This window comes from Chlorocebus sabaeus, chromosome 28, assembly GCF_047675955.1.
Source record: "Chlorocebus sabaeus isolate Y175 chromosome 28, mChlSab1.0.hap1, whole genome shotgun sequence".
In the NCBI taxonomy this organism is placed as follows: Eukaryota; Metazoa; Chordata; class Mammalia; order Primates; family Cercopithecidae; genus Chlorocebus; species Chlorocebus sabaeus.
Window position 1 is genome coordinate 15,440,857 of NC_132931.1, and position 19,851 is coordinate 15,460,707.

At 53.1% G+C, this 19,851-nt stretch overlaps 1 protein-coding gene across 4 annotated transcripts in view; it reads right to left on the reverse strand.

The window, feature by feature from the left end:
- GRID2IP (Grid2 interacting protein) overlaps positions 1-19,851 on the reverse strand; it is a 61,864-nt gene that overhangs the window by 19,215 nt on the left and 22,798 nt on the right. For all 4 annotated transcript variants that reach the window (XM_037995471.2, XM_008018745.3, XM_037995472.2 and 1 more), the window contains 6 exons: positions 15,649-15,897; positions 15,352-15,437; positions 10,745-10,814; positions 10,286-10,380; positions 9,437-9,620; positions 2,017-2,171 (listed from right to left, as the gene is read on the reverse strand). In XM_037995471.2, coding sequence (XP_037851399.1) covers positions 2,017-2,171; positions 9,437-9,620; positions 10,286-10,380; positions 10,745-10,814; positions 15,352-15,437; positions 15,649-15,897 — 839 coding nt within the window. The remainder of the gene's footprint in view (positions 1-2,016; positions 2,172-9,436; positions 9,621-10,285; positions 10,381-10,744; positions 10,815-15,351; positions 15,438-15,648; positions 15,898-19,851) is intronic.

A 19,851-nucleotide genomic window follows, 5' to 3' on the forward strand; every position in this document is an offset into this window, starting at 1 on the left:
TGCTATGTTGCCCAGGCTGGTCTCCAACTACTGAACTCAAGTGCTCCTCCCACCTCATCCTCCCAAGTAGCTGGGACTACAGGTGCACGCCACCACGCCTGGCTAATTTTTTATTTTTATTTTTTTTGAGATGGAGTCTCGCTATGTCACCCAGACTGGAGTGCAGTGGTGCGATCTCAGCTCACTATAACCTCCATCTCCCGGGTTCAAGCGATTCTCCTGCCTCAGCCTCTCAAGTAGCTGGGATTACAGGTGCGTGCCACCACGCTTGGCTTATTTTTGTATTTTTAGTAGAGACAAGGTTGTCCCATGTTGGCCAAGCTGGTCTCGAACTTCTGACCTCAAGTGATCCACCTGCCTCGGCCTCCCGAACTGCTAGGATTACAGACGTGAGCCACCATGCCCAACCACCCCTGGCTGATTTTTAAGTATTTTGTAGATATGGGGGTCTCGTTGTGTTGCCCAAGCTGGTCTTGAACTCCTGACCTCAAGCAATCCGCCCACCTCAGCCTCCCAAAGTGCTGGGATTACCAGCGTGAGCCACCGAGCCTGGCCTGCAGCGGCTTTCATAGCAGGGGCAGGGTGCCTAGACCAGGGTAGAACACAAGCTTCCGCACACCTTCCATCCACATGGCCTGCATGCTGAGTTGCAGGGGTTTGTGGGCATTCGAAGGGCACGCTGAACAGACTGGTGGCAGCCACACGTGGCACCACAGGCCTGTGTATGTGCAAGAAAGAGTACACTGGGAGCCACTGGCCAGGTGGGATGCGGTTGTGGGCTCACGATCCTGGTGGTGGTGTTGGCACGTCTGTAAACGGCAGCCACATGAATTTCTTTTTTCTTTTCTTTTCTTTCTTCTTCTTCTTCTTTTGTTTTTTTTTGAGGGCAGTAGCTCAATCATAGCTCACTGCAGCCTCGATCTCCTGGACTCAAGCCATCTTCCCACCTCAGCCTCCCAACTAGCCGGGACTACAGTTGCGCATTACACCTGGCTAAATTAAAACGTATTATTTGTTTATTTATTTTTTTGGTAGAGACAGGCTCTTGCTATGTTGCCCAGGCTAATCTTGAACTCCTGAGCTCAAGTGATCCTCCCACCTCAGCCTCCTAAAACGCTGGGATTATAGGCGTGAGCCACCGCGTCCAGCCTTACACAAGTTCCTTGATCTGTGCCACGCTTCTCAGAGTACCGAGCACAGCCATTGAGATCACTTCCATTTTGTGGGTGCAAAAACTGAAACCATAGGTGGTTAGGTGCAGTGTCTACAGTCTCAGGTTATGCTGTGTACGCCGCATAAAGGTCACGCTGGGAAGGCACATCCGTGGGGCCACATGTGGGCCTAGCCCTGGTGTATTGGGTGTGTACGAGCATGGCTGTGGACACATCTATGTGGGAGGGGCCCAAATCAGCTGTAAGACCTCATAGGTGAGGCCACACGCAGTGGCTCACACCTGTAATCCCTGTGCTTTGGGATGTCAGGGCGGGAGGACTGCTTGAGCCCAGGAGGCTGAGGCTGTGGTGAGCCGTGATGGCACCACGACGCTCCAGCCTGGGCAACAGAGCAAGACCCCATCTCAAAAAAAAAAAAAAAAAAAAAAAAGGCTGGGCGTGGTGGCTCACACCTATAATCCCAGCACTTTGGAAGGCCAAGGAGGGCGGATCATGAGGTCAGGAGATAGAGACCATCTTGGTTAACACAGTGAAACCTCTTCTCTACTAAAAATACAAAAAATTAGCTGGGTGTGGTAGCAGGCGCCTTTAGTCCCAGTTACTCAGGAGGCTCAGGCAGGAGAATCGCTTGAACCCGGGAGGTGGAGGTTGCAATGAGTCAAGATCGCGCCATTGCACTCCAGCCTGGGGCACAGGAGTGAGACTCTGTCTCAAACAAACAAACGAACAAACAATAACCAAAAAAAAAAACTTCACAGGTGAGAACAGGTGTCTGGATGTTCACCTGGTGAGCTGGACAGTCAGCAGCTACAGGCAGGGAAGTGGCAGGGGAGAGGACGCCTACCTGTCATGGCCGTGTAGCCCAGGAAGCATGCGATTTTCTCCTGGCAGAGCTCCTGCTCCTCATAGGTCAGCAGCTGGTAGATGAACTGCCACAGGACCTGCTTGGCAGGGGTGTCCAGCACAGGGTAGACGTCAACGATGAGGGTGTCGATGTTCCTGGGGGAAGGTGCAGGAACGAGAGGCTCAATACTCACGGGCTTACCATGATGCACAGAGTGGGCGTAGACAAGACGGGACTTCCAAGCCACAGTGTCTGCCCTCATGCCCTATCTCTACCCTTGAAAGACAGAAGTGGGGGCCGGGCACGGTGGCTCACACCTATAATCCCAGCACTTTGAGAGGCCGAGGCAGGTGGATCATTTGAGGTCAGGAGTTCAAGACCAGCCCGGCCAACATGGTGAAACCCCGTCACTACTGAAAATACAAAAATTAGCCATGCGTGGTGGTGCACACCTGTAAGCCCAGCTACTCGGGAGGCTGAGGCAGGAGAATTGCTTAAGTCTGGGAATCGGAGGTTGCAGTGAGCTGAGATTGCGTCACTGCACTCCAGCCTGCGAGACAGAGTGAGACTCTGACTCAAAAAAAAAAAAAAAAAAAAAGAGAAGTGGGCAGGAAGGCAGGCTCCAGGGATAGGGTAGCCAGACTCCAATCTCGGCTCTGCCACTTACCAGCTAAGTGACCTTTCTCAAGTGACTTACCTTCTCTGTGACTCAGTTTCCTCATCTGTAAAATGAGGATAAAAATAGCATCTACCTCATAGAGTTGTTGTGAAGATTAAAACGTATAGAAGAGGCCAGGCATGGTGGCTCATGACTGTAATCCCAGCACTTTGGGAGGCTGAAGTGGTTGGATCACCTCAGATCGGGAGTTGGAGACCAGTCTGGCCAACATAGTGAAACCCCCCTCTCTACTAAAAATACAAAAAGTAGCTGGGCGTGGTGGCATGTACCTGTAGTCCCAGCTACTCAGGAGGCTGAGGTAGGAGAATCACTTAAACTGGGAGGTGGAGGTTGTAGTGAGCTGAGATTGCGCCACTGCGCTCCAGCCTGGGTGACAGAGCAAGACTCTGTCTCAAAAACACAAAAAACATATAGAGCAGGCCACGCATGGTGGCTCATGCCTATAATCCCAGCACTTTGGGAGGCTGAGGTGGGTGGATCATGAGCTCAGGAGTTCGAGACCAGCCTGGCCAATGTGGTGAAAACCCCTCTCTACTAACAAAAAAAAATTAGCCAGGCGTGGTGGCACGTGCCTGTAATCCCAGCCACTGGGGAGGCTGAGGCAGGAGAATCGCTTGAACCCGAGAGACGGAGGTTGCAGTCAGCTGAGATCATGCCATTGCACCCCAGCCTGGGCAACAGAGCAAGACCTCGTCTCAAAATAATAAATAAATAAATAAATAAATAATAAAGTAGGAGAATATCTTTTGACCCAGAAGCAGGGAAGAACTTAAAATTTCAAAAGCCAGGCCGGGTGCGGTTGCTCACGCCTGTAATTCCAGCACTTTGGGAGGCTGAGGCACGCAGATCACGAGGTCAGGAGATCAAGACCATCCTGGCTAACACGGTGAAACCCCATCTCTACTAAAAATACAAAAAACTAGCCGGGCGAGGTGGCGGGCGCCTGTAGTCCCAGCTACTCAGGAGGCTGAGGCAGGAGAATGGCGTGAACCCGGGAAGCGGAGCTTGCAGTGAGCCGAGATCCGGCCACTGCACTCCAGCCTGGGGGACAGAGCGAGGCTCCATTTCAAAAAAAAAAAAAAATTCAAAAGCCAAAACTGTGGGCAGCAAGTCACCCAGGTGCCAAGGCTAGAGACTGAGGGCACAAGCTCTTCCAGTATAATAAAGAAAATATATAGAATAAGAATAGTTATACTGGAAATAGATTATAGATATGATTATATGTGAATATTATTAATCATTAGTTTATAGCATTGCTGTTTATTCCAATATTATAATAATCTTTGTTCTACAATTATAACCTAGGAAAACCCAGGCCATACAGAGACAGGAGCTGAAGGAGTACAGTAGGAAGTGATCAAAAGACTAGTATGAGCCCTTTGTTGTGCCTGGACAGGGCCACTAGAGGGCTCCTTGGTCTAGCGGTAACGCCAGTGCCTGGGAAGGCCCCCGTTACTTAGCAGACCAGGAAAGGGAGTCTATCTTTCCCAGGGAAGTTAGAGAAGACTCTGCTCCACCACCTCTTGTGGAAGGCCTGCCATCAGTCACGCCCGCCCCCAGCCATCCAGAGGCCTAATAGTCTCCCTGTGATGCTGTGCTTCAGTGGTCACGCTCCTGGTCCGCTTTCATGTTCTGCCCTGTACACCCAGCTCCACCTCTAGATAGCAGTAGCAGAATTAGCGAAAGTACTGAAGTCTTTAAAATGCATAGAAGAAATAATGACGTAAGTTGTCCCCTCTCTCTCCACCTCGGCTACCAAATAGGGAAGGGCTCCCTGTCTGGTGGACACGTGACTCGCATGACCTTACCTATCATTGGAGACGGCTCTCACTCCATGCCCTGCCCCTTTGCCTTGTACACAATAAATAACAGCACGGCCAGGCATTCAGGACCACTACTGATCTCTGAATTTTTGTGGTAGTGTTCCCCCGTGCCCAGCTGTCTTTTCTTCTATCTCTTTGTCTTGTGTCTTTATTTCTATGATCTCTCGTCTCCGCACATGAAGATAAAAACACACAGGCCCTGTAGGGCTGGACCCTACACAAAACTATAGGACCAAAAATGTGGCGAGTTTGATTATGCAAAAGCAAGGTTATCTATTCAAGGAAGCCCAACTTAGACACATTAACATTAGACACAACAGACCTAATAACAGAAGTAACAAACGGGAGAGAAATTTACAACTTGCAAAATCAAGGAGAAATCAGTATCTAAAATATACAAAGGTGTCCAGCTGTCGTGGCTCACACCAGTCATCCCAGCACTTTGGGAGGCTAAGGCAGGGGGATCACCTGAGGTCAGGAGTCCGAGACCAGCCTGGCCAACATGGTGAAACCCCATGTCTACTACAAGTACAAAAATTAGCCAGGCATGGTGGTGGGCGCCTGTCATCCCAGCTACTTCGGAGGCTGAGGCAGAAGAAACACTTGAACTGGGGAGGCAGAGGTTGCAGTGAGCTGAGATTGTGCCACTGGACTCCAGCCTGGGCGACAAAGCAAGACTCTGCCTCAAAAAAAATAAATAAATAAAACAAAATATACAAGGGGCTGGGGGCAGTGGCTCATGCCTGTAATTTCAGCACTTTGGGAGGCTAAAATGGGCAAATCACTTGAGCCCAGGAGTTCAAGACCAGTCTGGGCAACATGGCAAAACCCTGACTCCACTAAACAAAACAAAACAAACAAACAAAAATTAGCTGGGCATGGTAGGTGAGCGCCTGTAGTCCCAGCTACCTGGGGGGCAGAGGCACAAGGATCACTTTAGCCTGGGAGTTCGAGGCTGCAGTGAGCTGTGTTTGCACCACTGCACTCCAGCTTGGGTGACAGAGTAAGACCCTGTCTCAGACAATAAACAAAATAAAATAAAATAAAATATACAAGAAACTTCATGCCAGTCAACAAGGACAAAAATCCAAGAAAATAAAAATGGACAAAGGGTATGAACAGGTAATTTATAGAGAAAATTCCAGAAAAAGTTCACAAGCATATTAAAAGGCATTTAAAATAATTAGTAATAGAAGGCTGGGTGTGGTGGCTCACACCTGTAATCCCAACACTTTGAGAGGCCGAAGTGGGCAGATCACGAGGTCAGGAGATTGAGACCATCCTGGCTAAAATGGTGAAACCCCGCCTCTACTAAAAATACAAAAAATTAGCTGGGCATGGTGGTGGGAGCCTGTATTCCCATCTTCTCAGGCGGCTGAGGCAGGAGAATGGCGTGAACCTGGGAGGCGGAGCTTGCAGTGAGCCAAGATTGCGCCACTGCACTCCAGCCTGGGTGACAGAGCAAGACTCTGTCTCTAAATAAATAAATAAATAAATAAAATAGATAGAAGAAAACCAAATAAAAATAACAGGATGTCACTTTTATGGCTAAGAAACTAGCACAAATAGGCCAGGCACAGTGGTTCACGCCTGTAATCCCAGCACTTTGGGAGGCCAAAGCGGGCAGATCATGAGGTCAAGAGATCAAGACCACCCTGGCCAACATGGTGAAACCCTGTCTCTATTAAAAATACAAAAATTAGCTGGGCGTGGTGGAGAGTGCCTGTAGTCCCAGCTACTCGGGAGGCTGAGGCAGGGGAATTGCTTGAACCTGGGAGGTGGAGGTTGCAGTGAGCCAAGATCACACCACTGTACTCCAGCCTGATGACAGAGTGAGACTGCATCTCAAATAAAAAATAAAAATTAAAAAAAGGAAACTAGCAAAAATAAAAAGTTGGACACCACTGTGATCTAAAGGAATTTGGCTGTAGTTATAATCATGTATGAAATACACACAGAGTAATATGGACAGAGCTAAACACATAGTAATTGGTGAATAAGTCAGACACAAAACATGATATAAAGCATAATGATTTTTTTTTTTTTTTTTTTTTTTTGAGACGGAGTCTCGCTCTGTCGCCCAGGCTGGAGTGCAGTGGCCCGATCTCAGCTCACTGCAAGCTCCGCCTCCCGGGTTCACGCCATTCTCCTGCCTCAGCCTCCCGAGTAGCTGGGACTACAGGCGCCCGCCACCGCGCCCGGCTAGTTTTTTGTATTTTTTAGTAGAGACGGGGTTTCACCATGTTAGCCAGGATGGTCTCGATCTCCTGACCTCGTGATCCGCCCGTCTCGGCCTCCCAAAGTGCTAGGATTACAGGCTTGAGCCACCGCGCCCAGCCTTTTTTTTCTTTTTTGGAGACAAAATCTCGTTCTGTCACCCAGGCTGGAGAGCAGTGGCGTGATCTTGGCTCACTGCAACCTCTGCCTCCTGGGTTCAAGTGATTCTCCTGCCTCAGCCTCCCAAGTAGCTGAGACTACAGGTGCCCACCACCACGCCCAGCTAATTTTTTGTATTTCAGTAGAGACAGAGTTTCACCGTGTTGCCCAGGCTGGTCTCAAACTCCTGAGCTCAGGCAATCTGCCCAGCTCAGCCTCCCAAAGTGCTAGGATAACAGGTGTGACCCACCACACCCAGCCTGTTTTTTTCTTTTTTCTTTTTTGAGACAGGGCCTCACTCTGTCACCCAAGCTGGAATGCAGTGGCACAATCACTGCTCACTACAGACTTGAACACCTGGGCTCAAGTGAACCTCCCGCTTCAGCCTCCCTAGTAACTGGAACTACAGGTACACACCACCACACCTAGCTAATTTTTTCTTTTTGTAGAGATGGCTTCTTGCTCTGTTGCCCAGGCTGGTTTTGAACTCCTGGGCTCAAGCGATCCTCCTGCCTTAGCCTCCCAAAGTGCTGGGATTATAGATGTCTGGCCTGGGTTTCTTTTTGATGTCATGAAGTTTTAAAATGGACCTTGGTGATGTTTGCACGTATTTGTGAATATACTAAAAACCACTGAATTGTATAATTAAATGGCAAATTGTATAGCATGTGAATTACATCTTAAGACTCTTCAGAGCCAGGTACAGCACGTTGGGAGGATCACTTGAGCCCAGGAGTTCGAGACCAGCCTGGGTAACATAGTGAGACCTCCCCCTCTTTTTTAAAAACAAAACAAAACCAGGCCGGGCACGGTGGCTCACGCCTGTAATCCCAGCACTTTGGCAGGCTAAAGTAGGTGGATCACTTGAGGTTAGGAGTTCGAGACCAGCCTGGGCAACATGGAGAAACCCCATCTCTACTAAAAACACAAAATTAGGGCCGAGCGCGGTGGCTCAAGCCTGTAATCCCAGCACTTCGGGAGGCCGAGATGGGTGGATCACGAGGTCAGGAAATCAAGATCATCCTGGCTAACACAGTGAAACCCCGTCTCTACTAAAAAAAATACAAAAAAATTAGCCGGGCGAGGTGGTGGGCGCTTGTAGTCCCAGCTACTCAGGAGGCTGAGGCAGGAGAATGGCGGGAACCCGGGAGGCGGAGCTTGCAGTGAGCCGAGATTGCGCCACTGCACTCCAGCCCGGGCGACAGAGCCAGACTCCGTCTCAAAAAAAAAAAAAACAAACAAAAAAACAAAATTAGCCAGGCATGGTGGCGCATGCCTGTAATCCCAGCAACTTGGGAGGCTGAGGCAGGAGAATCACTTGAACCTGGGAGGTGGAGGTTGCGGTGAGCCAAGATCGCGCCACTGCACTCCAGCCTGGGCAAAAAGAGCGAAAATCCATCTCAAAAAACAAACCAAAAAAACCCCAAAAAACCCTTCAAACAAGGCCAGGCGCGGTGGCTCAAGCCTGTAATCCCAGCACTTTGGGAGGCCGAGACGGGCGGATCACAAGGTCAGGAGATCGAGACCAGAGATCGAGACCATCCTGGCTAACACGGTGAAACTCCATCTCTACTAAAAAAATACAAAACACTAGCCGGGCGTGGTGGCGGGCGCCTGTAGTCCCAGGTACTCGGGAGGCTGAGGCAGGAGAATGGCGTAAACCCAGGAGGCGGAGCTTGCAGTGAGCTGAGATCCGGCCACTGCACTCCAGCCTGGGCGACAGAGCCAGACTCCGTCTCAAAAACAAAACAAAACAAAACAAAAAAAACCCTTCAAACAAAACAAAAAGGTATGGACAAGTGACAGGCTTTGCAGAGACCGTAATAATGACCCATGGACTGAGGAGTGTGATAAGTGCAGCTGGCTGCAGCTGAGGTCCAAAAAGAAAGACAGAAACCCTATCCCGAAGGGCCTGGCCCATGACAAACGCCCACAGGTGGGGCTCTGGTGAAGGCCCCATCAAGAATGCTGCAGGTGAGGCCGGGCGCGGTGGCTCACGCCTGTAATCCCAGCACTTTGGGAGGCCAAGGTGGGCAGATCACGAGGTCAGGAGTTTGAGACCAGCCTGGACAACCCGGTGAAACCCCATCTCTAGTAAAAATACAAAAAAATTAGCCAGGCGTGGTGGTGCATGCCTGTAATCCCAGCTACTCAGGAGGCTGAGGCAGGAGAATCGCTTGAACCCAGGAGGTGGAGGTTGCAGGGAGCCGAGATTATACCACTGCATTCCAGCTGGGTGATAGGGCGAGACTCCATCTCAAAAAATAAAAAAGAATGTTGCGGGTGGTCCCTGTCTGCCTCACTTCACAGAGAAGGCTGAGACTCACTCAAGGTCACGTGGCTAGGAGGTGTGAGTCAGAGATTGTTCCAGGGCAGCTTAATTGCCCACCACCCTGGGACCCCGATACCAGCTGCCACCTTCCTGAGCATCCCCCAGGAGAACAGGACTGAGGAGGCTCAGGCAGGGAGACTAGGATGTGAGTCTAGGTAGGACTTAGGGCCCACCCAGGGCAGGTCCCCACCGCGGCTTTGGTCCGGCCACCTGTGCTGGAAGAAGCTCTCGAGGGCCCGGCAGACCCCATAGCGCTCAGGAGGCGTGAGCAGGTGCTCCAGCTGCTGGCTGAAGGTCCTCCCTTGGACCCGGATGCTGGACGGCAGGATCTCCGCCACCCACTGCAGGGAGGTGAGCGCCGACGATGGGTTGGGCGAGTCCAGAGAATCCGAGTCTGCTGGGACCACAGGCAGGAGAGGCACGAGTGACCCAGAGTCCCCAGGCCAGGTGCAGTCTCCCTGGCTTTTGAGGTCAGTGGACCTCCTGAGCTGGGGTGTGGCTGTCCAGTGCCATGCATGGGAAGGCATGCCTGCTGTGCGACACTGGGGCCAAGGATAGAGGGAGTCAGTCCTGGGAAGGGTCCCTAAAACTATATGCTAGGGTTTTTTGTTTGTTTGTTTAGACAGTGTCTCGCTCTGTTGTCCAGGTGGGAGTACAGTGGCGTGATCTTGGCTCACTGCAACCTCCGCCTCCTGGGTTTAGGTGATTCTCTTGCCTCAGCCCCTCAAATAGCTGGGACTACAGGCACATGCCATCATGCCCAGCTAATTTTTGTATTTTTAGTAGAGACAGAGTTGCGCCATGTTGCCCAGGCTGGTCTCAAACTCCTGGCCACAAGCTATCCCCCCACCTTGGCCTCCCAAAGTCCTGGGATTCCAGGCATGAGCCACCGTGCCCAGTCTCACCGGGGTTCTACAGCACCACTTAGGGGGCAGCCCTGGGGAGGCAAGCTGAAGGTTTAGGGGAAGAGCTGAGTCCTCTGCACTGTGAATCTCACACATAGCAGCCCGGGTAGGGTCTCTGTGGGCCAAGGAAGCCAAGTGTCCATGGGGGTCTCACCACTGGCAAATGGGACGAGCCCTTCCTCCACCACCAGCGTGGGCATGGCACCACTGCCCTGCAGCATGGACACCACCTTGTCGTGGGAACAGTTCCTGCCAAGCAGAGATGGCCCAGGAGGGCCTGACTGGGGTGAGCCCTCTCCACGGCCACCAGCCAGACCTCCCTGTCCTGCCCACAGAGGCCACACAGCAAGACCACCTCTGTGTGACTCTGTGTCCCCAGCATGGAGCTGGAGTATTTTCTGGTTGGAAGGATGAACTGAGGTCCTGGCTAGAGTTGGAGACTGGCGAGGAGGAGGGTTAGATTCAAGAATTCCCACTGGAAAAGGGACAGACCTTGGGGACCAGCTGGTGAGAGGAGATTGTGACCATGGCCTGGTTGCCCCAAGAGGCAGGAGTCTTGCAGGGGGTGGGGGCAGTTCATCACCAACCTCTGGTGTCCCCAATAGCCTCTGACCTCATGTCCAGTCCATTGAGGAAGAGGATCCGGTCGCCTGACTTGAGGGCAGCATTGTCAGCTGGACTCCCTGGAAGCAAGAAGAGAGGGTGTGCCAGTCAGCGGCAGGTTACTACTTTGAGAGCAGAATGCTATCCTGTTTTCGGCCGGGCGCGGTGGCTCACGCCTGTAATCCCAGCACTTTGGGAGGCCGAGGCGGGTGGATCACGAGGTCAGGAGATCGAGACCATCCTGGCTAACACGGTGAAACCCTGTTTCTACTAAAAATGCAAAATATTAGCCGGGCATGGCGGCAGGCGCCTGTAGTCCCAGCTACTCAGGAGGCTGAGGCAGGAGAATGGCGTGAACCCGGGAGGCGGAGCTTGCAGTGAGCTGAGATCCGGTCACTGCACTCCAGCCTGGGCGACAGAGCCAGACTACGTCTCAAAAAAAAAAAGAAAAAAAAAGAAAAAAAGAAAGCTCCTGTCAGGGTCTGGGATTCCTCTTTGCTTCAAGAGAATTATTTTCTGTACATATATACTTTTTTTTTTTGCGGGGGGACTACAGGCGTGAGCTACCACGTCCAGCCTTCTGTATATATTTTTAAAATTTTAGAGACAGGGTCTTGCTGCAGTGCAGAGGTGTGATCACAGAGCCACTGCAGCCTCAACCTCCTAGGCTCAAGCAATCTCCCCACCTCAGCCTGAGTAGCTGGGACCATAGGCACCCACCACCACTCCAGGCTAATTTTTTTTTTTTTTTTTTATGGAGTCTCACTCTATCACCCAGGCTGGAGTGCAATGGCATGATCTCTCAGCTCACTGCAACCTCTGCCTCCTGGGTTCAAGCTATTCTCCCACCGCAGCCTCCTGAATAGGTGGGACTATAGCCACCATGCCTGGCTAGTGTGTGTGTGTCTGTGTGTGTGTGTGTGTGTGTGTGTGTGTGTGTGTTTAGTAGAGACGAGGTTTCGCCATATTGCCTAGGCTGGTCTCAAACTCCTGAGCTCAAGTGATTCACCCACCGTGGCCTCCCAAAGTGCTGGGATTACAGGTATTAACTACCATGCCTGGTCACCTAATTTTTGTATTTTTTGTAGAGACGAAGTTTTACCATGTTGCCCAGGCTCGTCTCAAACTCCCGACCTCAAATGATCCTCCTTCCTCAGTCTGCCAAAGCGCTGGGATTACAACCGTGAGCCACCACGCTGGCCTTTCTGCCTCTTTTTTTTTTTTTTTTTTTTGAGACGGAGTCTGGCTCTGTGGCCCAGGCTGGAGTGCAGTGGCCGGATCTCAGCTCACTGCAAGCTCCGCCTCCCGGGTTCATGCCATTCTCCTGCCTCAGCCTCCCGAGTAGCTGGGACTACAGGCGCCCCCCACCTCGCCCGGCTAGTTTTTTTGTATTTTTTTTAGTAGAGACGGGGTTTCACCGTGTTCGCCAGGATGGTCTCGATCTCCTGACCTCATGATCTGCCCATCTCGGCCTCCCAAAGTGCTGGGATTACAGGCTTGAGCCACCGCGCCCGGCCCTTTCTGCCTCTTTTATGAGTCATCATTTAAATGTAATTTGGAAAGTAGGGAAAATGATCAATGGCTAAATAAAATATACTCTCACATTGCGAGAAGTTCTCTCTGGGGGAGGTGGAAACTGTCCAGAAAAGAGGGGGAACAATTAGGGAAGACTTCCTGGGAGAGGCGAGATGGGGGAAGTCCTTTCCCTGTACTGAAAAGGAGGAGAGAGTGATGGTGGTGGGGAATCCAATCTGGCCTGCCTGGAATGGTGGGATAGCTAGAGAGGTTGTCGCAGGGGATCAACGAGCACTGGGCCAGGAGTCAGGAGATCCCAGTTTCTGATCCTTAATTTACCAGAGCCTCTCCAGGCCTCAGTTTCCCCATCTGTAAAAGCGTCCATCTAAACATCCATTTGGCTTCCTATGACAGGAAAGGCATGGGACCACTAGCTTGAAGGTTCGGTTGGGAAGAACAGCAGACCTGGATTTTTTTTTTTTTTTTTTCTTTTTTTGAGACAGGGTCTTGCTCTGTCACCCAGGCTGGAATGCAGTGGCACGATCACAGCTCACTGCAGCCTCGAACTTCTGGGCTGGGACTACAGGCACGTGCCTCACTATTGCCCAGACTGGTCTCAAACTCCTGGGCTCAAGTGATCTTCCTGCCTCGGCCTCCCAAAGTGCTGGGACTACAAGTGTGAGCCGCTGCACCCGGCCACACCTGGATTCTAACAAGGCCCTGGGCCAGGTATCTCTGGCTACTCATGTGGGAGAGACTGGGAGATGGGGATGGTGGTGGTGGCATGCTTGGAACAGCCACATCCACAGAGGAGAGATGAATCACTTCTAGAGGAAACTCTAGAGAGCCGCTTTGGGCCTTTTGCTTACAATACGGTGTCAACAATTTAGTGATGCCCAAATTGGGGAAGAACCCGAACATGCCGCTTATCAGGATTAAGTCTCAGAACAGCCTGAAGCCTGTGAGCATGATGCACTGACACTGAAGTGCTCTTCCAGGGCTGGGACTACAGATCTCAGTTTGCCCATCTGTCAAAGCTTCCATCTAAGCATCCATTTGGCTTCCTATGACAGGAAAGGCATGGGATCAGTCCCAGGCTGGGACTACAGGATCAGACAATGCTCAGCTCACAGATCCATACACTGGAGATGTGCTGACACGCAGGGTGTGGAAAGAACGCACTGGCATGGCCACCAATGGGGATGTGTAACCAGGAGCATTACACTTAGGTGCCAGGAGGGGACGGATGCAGGACCGAGCAGGTGACCCAGTTCTGAGGAGATGGTTCAGGGAGGGAGAATTCAATTTAGCTCTAGGAGACACCTCTGCCCTACAAACACCTTCCACAATGAATATAAGCACACGCACCCCTGCCCCACTGGAGGGGCAGGAAGAAAGGGATTCTTGCACTGGGGACATTCTGCCTTCTTCAAGATGCCATGGTTGGGCGTGGTGGCTCACGCCTGTAATCCCAACATTTAGGAGGCTGAGGCAGGAGGATCCCTTGAGCCCAGGAGTTTGAGGCTGCAGTGGGCCATGATCATGCCACTGCACTCCAGCCTGGGTGAAAGAGAAAGACCTCATCTCTTTTTTTTTTTGTTTTTTCTTTTGAGATGGAGTCTTGCTCTGTCGCCCAGGCTGGAGTGCAGTGGCGGGATCTCCGCTCACTGCAAGCTCCGCCTCCTGAGTTCACGCCATTCTCCTGCCTCAGCCTCCCTGAATAGTTGGGACTACAGGTGCCCGCCACCACACCCGGCTAATATTTTTTCTGTATTTTTAGTAGAGATGGGGTTTCCCCGTGTTAGCGAGGATGGTCTTGATCTCCGACCTTGTGATCCGCCCTCCTTGGCCTTCCAAAATGCTGGGATTACAGGCGTGAGCCACCATGCCCGGCCGACCTCATCTCTGTAAAATAAAATAAAATAGGCCGAGTGTGGTGGTTCATGCCTGTAATTCCAAAACTTTAGGAGGCCAAGACGAGCAGATCACCTGAGGCCAGGAGTTCAAGATCAGCCTGGCCAACATGGCGAAGCCCCATCTCCAATAAAAATACCAAAAAATTAGCTGGGTGTGGTGGCAGGCACCTGTAATCCCAGCTACTCAGGAGGCTGAGGCAGGAGAATCGCTTGAACCTGGGAGGCAGAGGCTGCAGTGGGCTATCGTGCCATTGCACTCTAGCCTCGGCAACAAGAGCAAAACTCTGCTCAAAAAATTTAATTTACTTTAATTTAATTTAAGATATAGGCCAGGTATGATGGCTCACGCCTGTACTCCCAGCACTTTGGGAGGCCAAGGCAGGAGGATTACTTGAGTTCACGAGTTCAAGACCAACCTGGGCAATATGGCAAAACCCCATCTCTATCAGAAATACAAAAAATTAGCTAGGCATGGTGGCATGCACCTGTGGTCCCAGCTACTCTGGAGGCTGAGGTGGGAGGATCACTTGAGCCTGGGAGATGGAGGTTGCAGTGAGCCAAGATTGCACCACTGCACTCCAGCCTGGGTGACAGAGTGACACCCTATCTCATTAAACTAAAATAAAATAAGTAACATAAAATAAAAAGATGCCATGATTTCAGGAACAAGAAGGGGTAGGTGGGGTGGGAGGAGAGCAAAGTCCAGATTGGAGGGGGTGGTGGTTAGACAGCAGGCAGATGCCCTGAGGCCCTTTTGGCTCTCTGAGTCTGGCCCGCCAGGCAAGAGCCCAGTTTAGCGCAGGCACTCCAAGCAGTTGGTGTTGCTGGGGGCACAGTCTGGGTAGGCACCAGCTCAGTCCTGGCTGCCCCAGAGTCCTAGACAGTGTCCCCGGCCCTTCCTGTGGCCACAGAAAAGGTCTGGATGCAGAACCTGGTTCCTTTGGCTTGGGGTAATGCTGAATTTAGAGGGGCAGGGGTGGGGTGCCCCAACTCAGGCAGAAGGCTCTGGCCTCAAGCATCTTAGGTAGGAGTGGAATTCAGATCTGCTGGCTCTGGGACACTCTGGGGACACCGTCTACACAAGGATGGTACCTGGCAGGGAGGGGTTGCTGAGCAGGAGCCTACATGGGGTACAATCCCATCCTGGGCCTTAGGGACTCTTAGGGCAACCGGCCCACCCCCTCACCAGGCAGGACAGACTCGATCCAGACAGGCCCGTGGCCGCGAAGTGTGAAGCCGAAGCTCTTGTTGCCTTTGTAGACTCGGACAGTCCTGCGGGGAAAAAGAAGGGGCGAGCAGCGTGATGGAGAGGGGGTCCTAGGGCGCAGAGGTTGGAGATGTCCCGTGTCCCTCTCCCCTTAACCTTTCCGTCCCGCTCTGCAACCCAGCTGACTAGCCCCACCCCTGCGCCCTCTCCCCAGGTTTCGGTCCGAGCCCATCCGCAGGGAAGCGCCAGCGGCCAGTGCCTGTGAACCCCGCGTACCTGCGCGCGCCCCCGGGGCCGGCGAGGCCGCCCACCAGCAAGGAGGCCCTGCGCGGGGGCGGCTCATCCGGGCGGCGCGGCGCGGCGCTGGCGCGCGTGGATACCAGGAGGCGCTCGGGCCGCTCCTCGCTGCGGCTCCGGCGCAGTCGTTGCGCGCCCTGGGCCCGGCGGGCGCGGCACAGCTTGCCCAGGAGGCCCTGTGACACCACCTCGTCGAAGCGCGCCCGGTGCTTCTTGGGGATGAAGATCCTGCCGGCGAGGACGGCGGAGTCGGGGCGCGTTCCCGGACCCCGGATCTCTGCAAACCGCGGCCCGAAGGGGCGTCCTCGCGGGCGCCGCCCTGGGCTCTCGCGCCTCTTCCCAGGAGCGGCGGAGGGTTGGGGGGATCAGCAGCCGGTGGCACCCCAGTCTCCCCCTCGGTGCTCAGACTTGCGCCCCCAGCTAGGACGTGTCGTCCTGCTCGCTCCACCTCGGGAATGGCCCATTCGGACCGTCCTCCATGACTCTGGCCACTGCAGGGCCTGAGCCCCCTCTAAGCTAGTCCACACACCCGTTCCTCCTCCTGCCTCTGTCCTCCTTCTCTGGCCTCTTCCCTGACTCCCTCTGCACCCACCAGGCCAAGCCCCAAGTCAGGGATCCCCACCACCCACTGTCTCCCACCTGGTCTCTAGGTGGCTCTGCAGGAGGAAACTGGAACCTACAAGCCGCTCACCACGCCTCCAGTCTTCCTGCTTGCTTCTCTGGCCAGTCCTATCTGCAGCTGCCCACTCAGATACCTGCCAGAAACCGCTTCTGCCGCCTTCAGTCCTATCTCTAAGCTCTTGCCCAGGCTCTTGCCCCAGCCTGGTCCACTCCTTTGCTTCCTTAGCTGAATGAGGCTCCATACTCAACACTGGCCTCCTTCCAACTTAATCCTACATGTATGCAGGGAGCCCCTGCTCTCTGTGCCAGCCAGGAACTGGGGTTCAAAGCTGAAGGGACTGTGGCTCCCACTCTCAAAGTGGTTACCTTGGAAGTAAGAGGCAGGGGGAAGGCCCCGGGGTCTCTGCTGTGGGGCTAGAAACACTCTTTCTCTGTCTCTCTCTCTTTTTTCTCTTTTGAGGCAGGGTCTTGCTCTGTCTCCCAGGCTATAGTACAGTGGCACGATCATAGCTCAATCATAGCTCACTGTAACCTGGAACTCCTGGTCTCAAGGGATCCTCCTGCCTCAGCCTCCCTTGTAGCGAGGACTACAGGCACATGCCACCAGGCTAATTTTTTTTTTTTTTTTTTTCCCAGACAGAGTCTTGCTCTGTCACCCAGGCTGGAGTGCAATGGTGAGATCTCGGCTCACTGGAACCTCCACCTCCCTGGTTCAAGCAATTCTTCCACCTCAGTCTCCCAAGTAGCTGGGATTACAGGTGCACGCCACCATGCCCGGCTAATTTTTGTGTTTTCAGTAAAGATAGGGGTTTCACTATGTTGGCCAGGCTGGTCTTGAGCTCCTGACCTCAGGTGATCTGCCCGCCTTGGCCTCCCAAAGTCCTGGGATTACAGACATGAGCCACCGTGCCTGGCATTTTAAAAAATTTTTTGGAGAGTTGAGGCTCTATGTTGCCCAGGCTGGTCTCAAACTCCTGGGATCAAGCGATACTCCCACCTCCGCTTCTCAAAGTGCTGGGATTACAGGGCTGAGCTACAACACCCAGCCTTAGAAGCTTTCCAAGGGTTAGGTCTACAGTTCAATCCTGAGCCACAGTGACTGACCAGGGCTCAGCACACAGGAGAAACTCAGTCAACAGAAGGTCCACCAGCAGCCTAACCCCATCTCTGAGTAACGGCAGCAGTTAACATCCTGATGGACTCTCCGGTCTGTGGCAGAGGATTCTGAGGCACAGAGAGGACCCATAGCTCTCCATGGTTACATAGCTGGCATCAGAGCCCAGACTTCAGCACTCAGCACTGTGGCAGGACCTCTAATGAGAGCCCCTGAAGGTCTGGTTGCCTGTGAGGCCTCCCTGGCTGCATCCCAAGGCTCCATTCCCTCTTCCTTGTACCAGGTGCCAGGGCCAAGGGCAAGATGAGGGGGAGAAGGGAGAAGGGATCAGTGGCCTTGCAGTTGAAATACAAACTCCTCTGCGGGGTCCCAGCGGCCCTCACACTTCCCTCCACCTCTGTGGGTAGGAGTAATTAGGCCAGCCAGGCAAAAGAAGTTGTCTGGTGGGAGGAAGTGGGTGTGGATTCTCAGGGAGGAGGCTCTGTCCCCGCAGTGAGCTCTGCTCCACGTCTGGATAGTCCGGGGGATAACCAGGAGCCAGGATGGGATGAATGTCCTGATCACTTCTGCCCAGTGTCTATTCCCATCCACCTGCAATGTTTCCTGCAAATCCGGAAACTCAGCCTCACCCCCCAAGATGGTCACTTAAGGTCTCCGGAACCTGACCCCTCCATCTGCCTGGCCTGGACATTCCCTAGCGCCTCCCAGACCTCAAGTCTCACATCCAGGCAAAGGCGAGAAGAAACACACCTGAGACTGTCCATCACATTACGGCTCTAGCCACAGACTCTGAAAACATCACCCCATGCACCCGACTCCTGAGTCCAACCTGGGCAGAGTCAAGAGGACATCACAGCTCTACTTTCCAGCAGCAACTAGAAAAGGCCCTGTTGTCCGGGCACGGTGGCTCAAGCCTGTAATCCTAGCACTTTGGGAGGCCGAGGCGGGCAGATTACCTGAGGTCAGGAGTTCGAGACCAGCCTGGCCAATGTGGTGAAATCCCGTCTCTACTGAAAATACAAAACTTAGCCGGGCATGGTGGCACGCTCCTGTAATCCCAGCTACTCAGGAGGCTGAGGCATGAGAATTGCTTGAACCCGGGGGACAGAGGTTGCAGTGAGCCCAGATTGCACCACTGTACTTCAGCCTGGGCAACAGAGTGAGACTCCATCTCAAAAAAAAAAAAGAAAAGGCCCTGTCCCCCAGGTGGGAATCAGGCTTTCACCAACTGCACAGATGGAAGAAGGCTGGGCGGCCCTTTCCTTACTTGGTGTTTTTGGGGCTGAGACAGAGGCCAAGGCTGCCTGGTGAGCCAGACATCCAACCTGGCTCCTGCCGGCCCTCCATGCAACTCAGTCTGGCCCAGAGTCCCCAGCCCTGGGTCTGCCCTAAATCAACTGACCCAGCAGAGCCAGGAGCAGGGGGGCCACAGCAACTATTGCCACCAGTCACTATCCCTCTGACTGGCAGTCCAGCAATCACTGTCCCGAGACTCTGAAGTGCCTGCTATGCCAACAGGCCTCTCTCAGGCCACAGGACTCTCCCTGGGGGTCACACAATGACCTTGCACCCCAGGTCAGTTCTGTTCTCTCTGCCAGAGTCAGGTCTAAATCCAACTCCAAGTTACTACTCCGCCCCCTTGTAGGGTCCTCTCTCTCCATTTCCTGTCCCCTTCCCACCCAGCTTTCTCTCTCTCTCTTTTTTTTTTTTTTGAGATGGAGTCTCGGAGTCTCACTCTGTTGCCCAGGCTGGAGTGCAGTGGTGTGATCTCCGCTCACTGCAAGCTCCACCTCCCGGATTCACGCCATTCTCCTGCCTCAGCCTCCCAAGTAGCTGGGACTACAGGCGCATGGCTCCACACCCGGCTAATTTTTTGTATTTTTAGAAGAGACGGGATTTCACCGTTTTAGCCAGGATGGTCTCGATCTCCTGACCTCGTGATCCACCCGCCTCAGCCTCCCAAAGTGCTGGGATTACAGGCATGAGCCACCGCGCCTGGCCTTTTTGTTGTTGTTTGAGAGAGATTCTCTGTCACCCAGGATGGAGTACAGTGATATAATCTTGGCTCACTGCAACCTCCGCCTCCCAGGTTCAAGCGATTCTTCTGCCTCGGCCTCTTGAGGCATGCACCACCACACCCGGCTGTTTTTTGTATTTTTAGTAGAGAAGGGGTTTCACCATGTTGGTCAGGCTGGTCTCGAACTCCTGACCTCAAAAGATCCGCCCCCCTCCCGGCCTCCCAAAGTGCTGGGATTACAGACGTGAGCCACCGCCCCTGCTCCCCCCCCCCCCCACCCGGCTTTCTCTATCTCACCTTTGATTATTAGCCAGCGAAATGGTAGCAAGGGTGGACAAGGGTGCCCTGGTTCCCTATAGGGAGCACGGCAGTGGGGAGGTCGTGCCCCCCAAACTCAGGATGAGATGCCCCCAATCTTCACAAGACCACC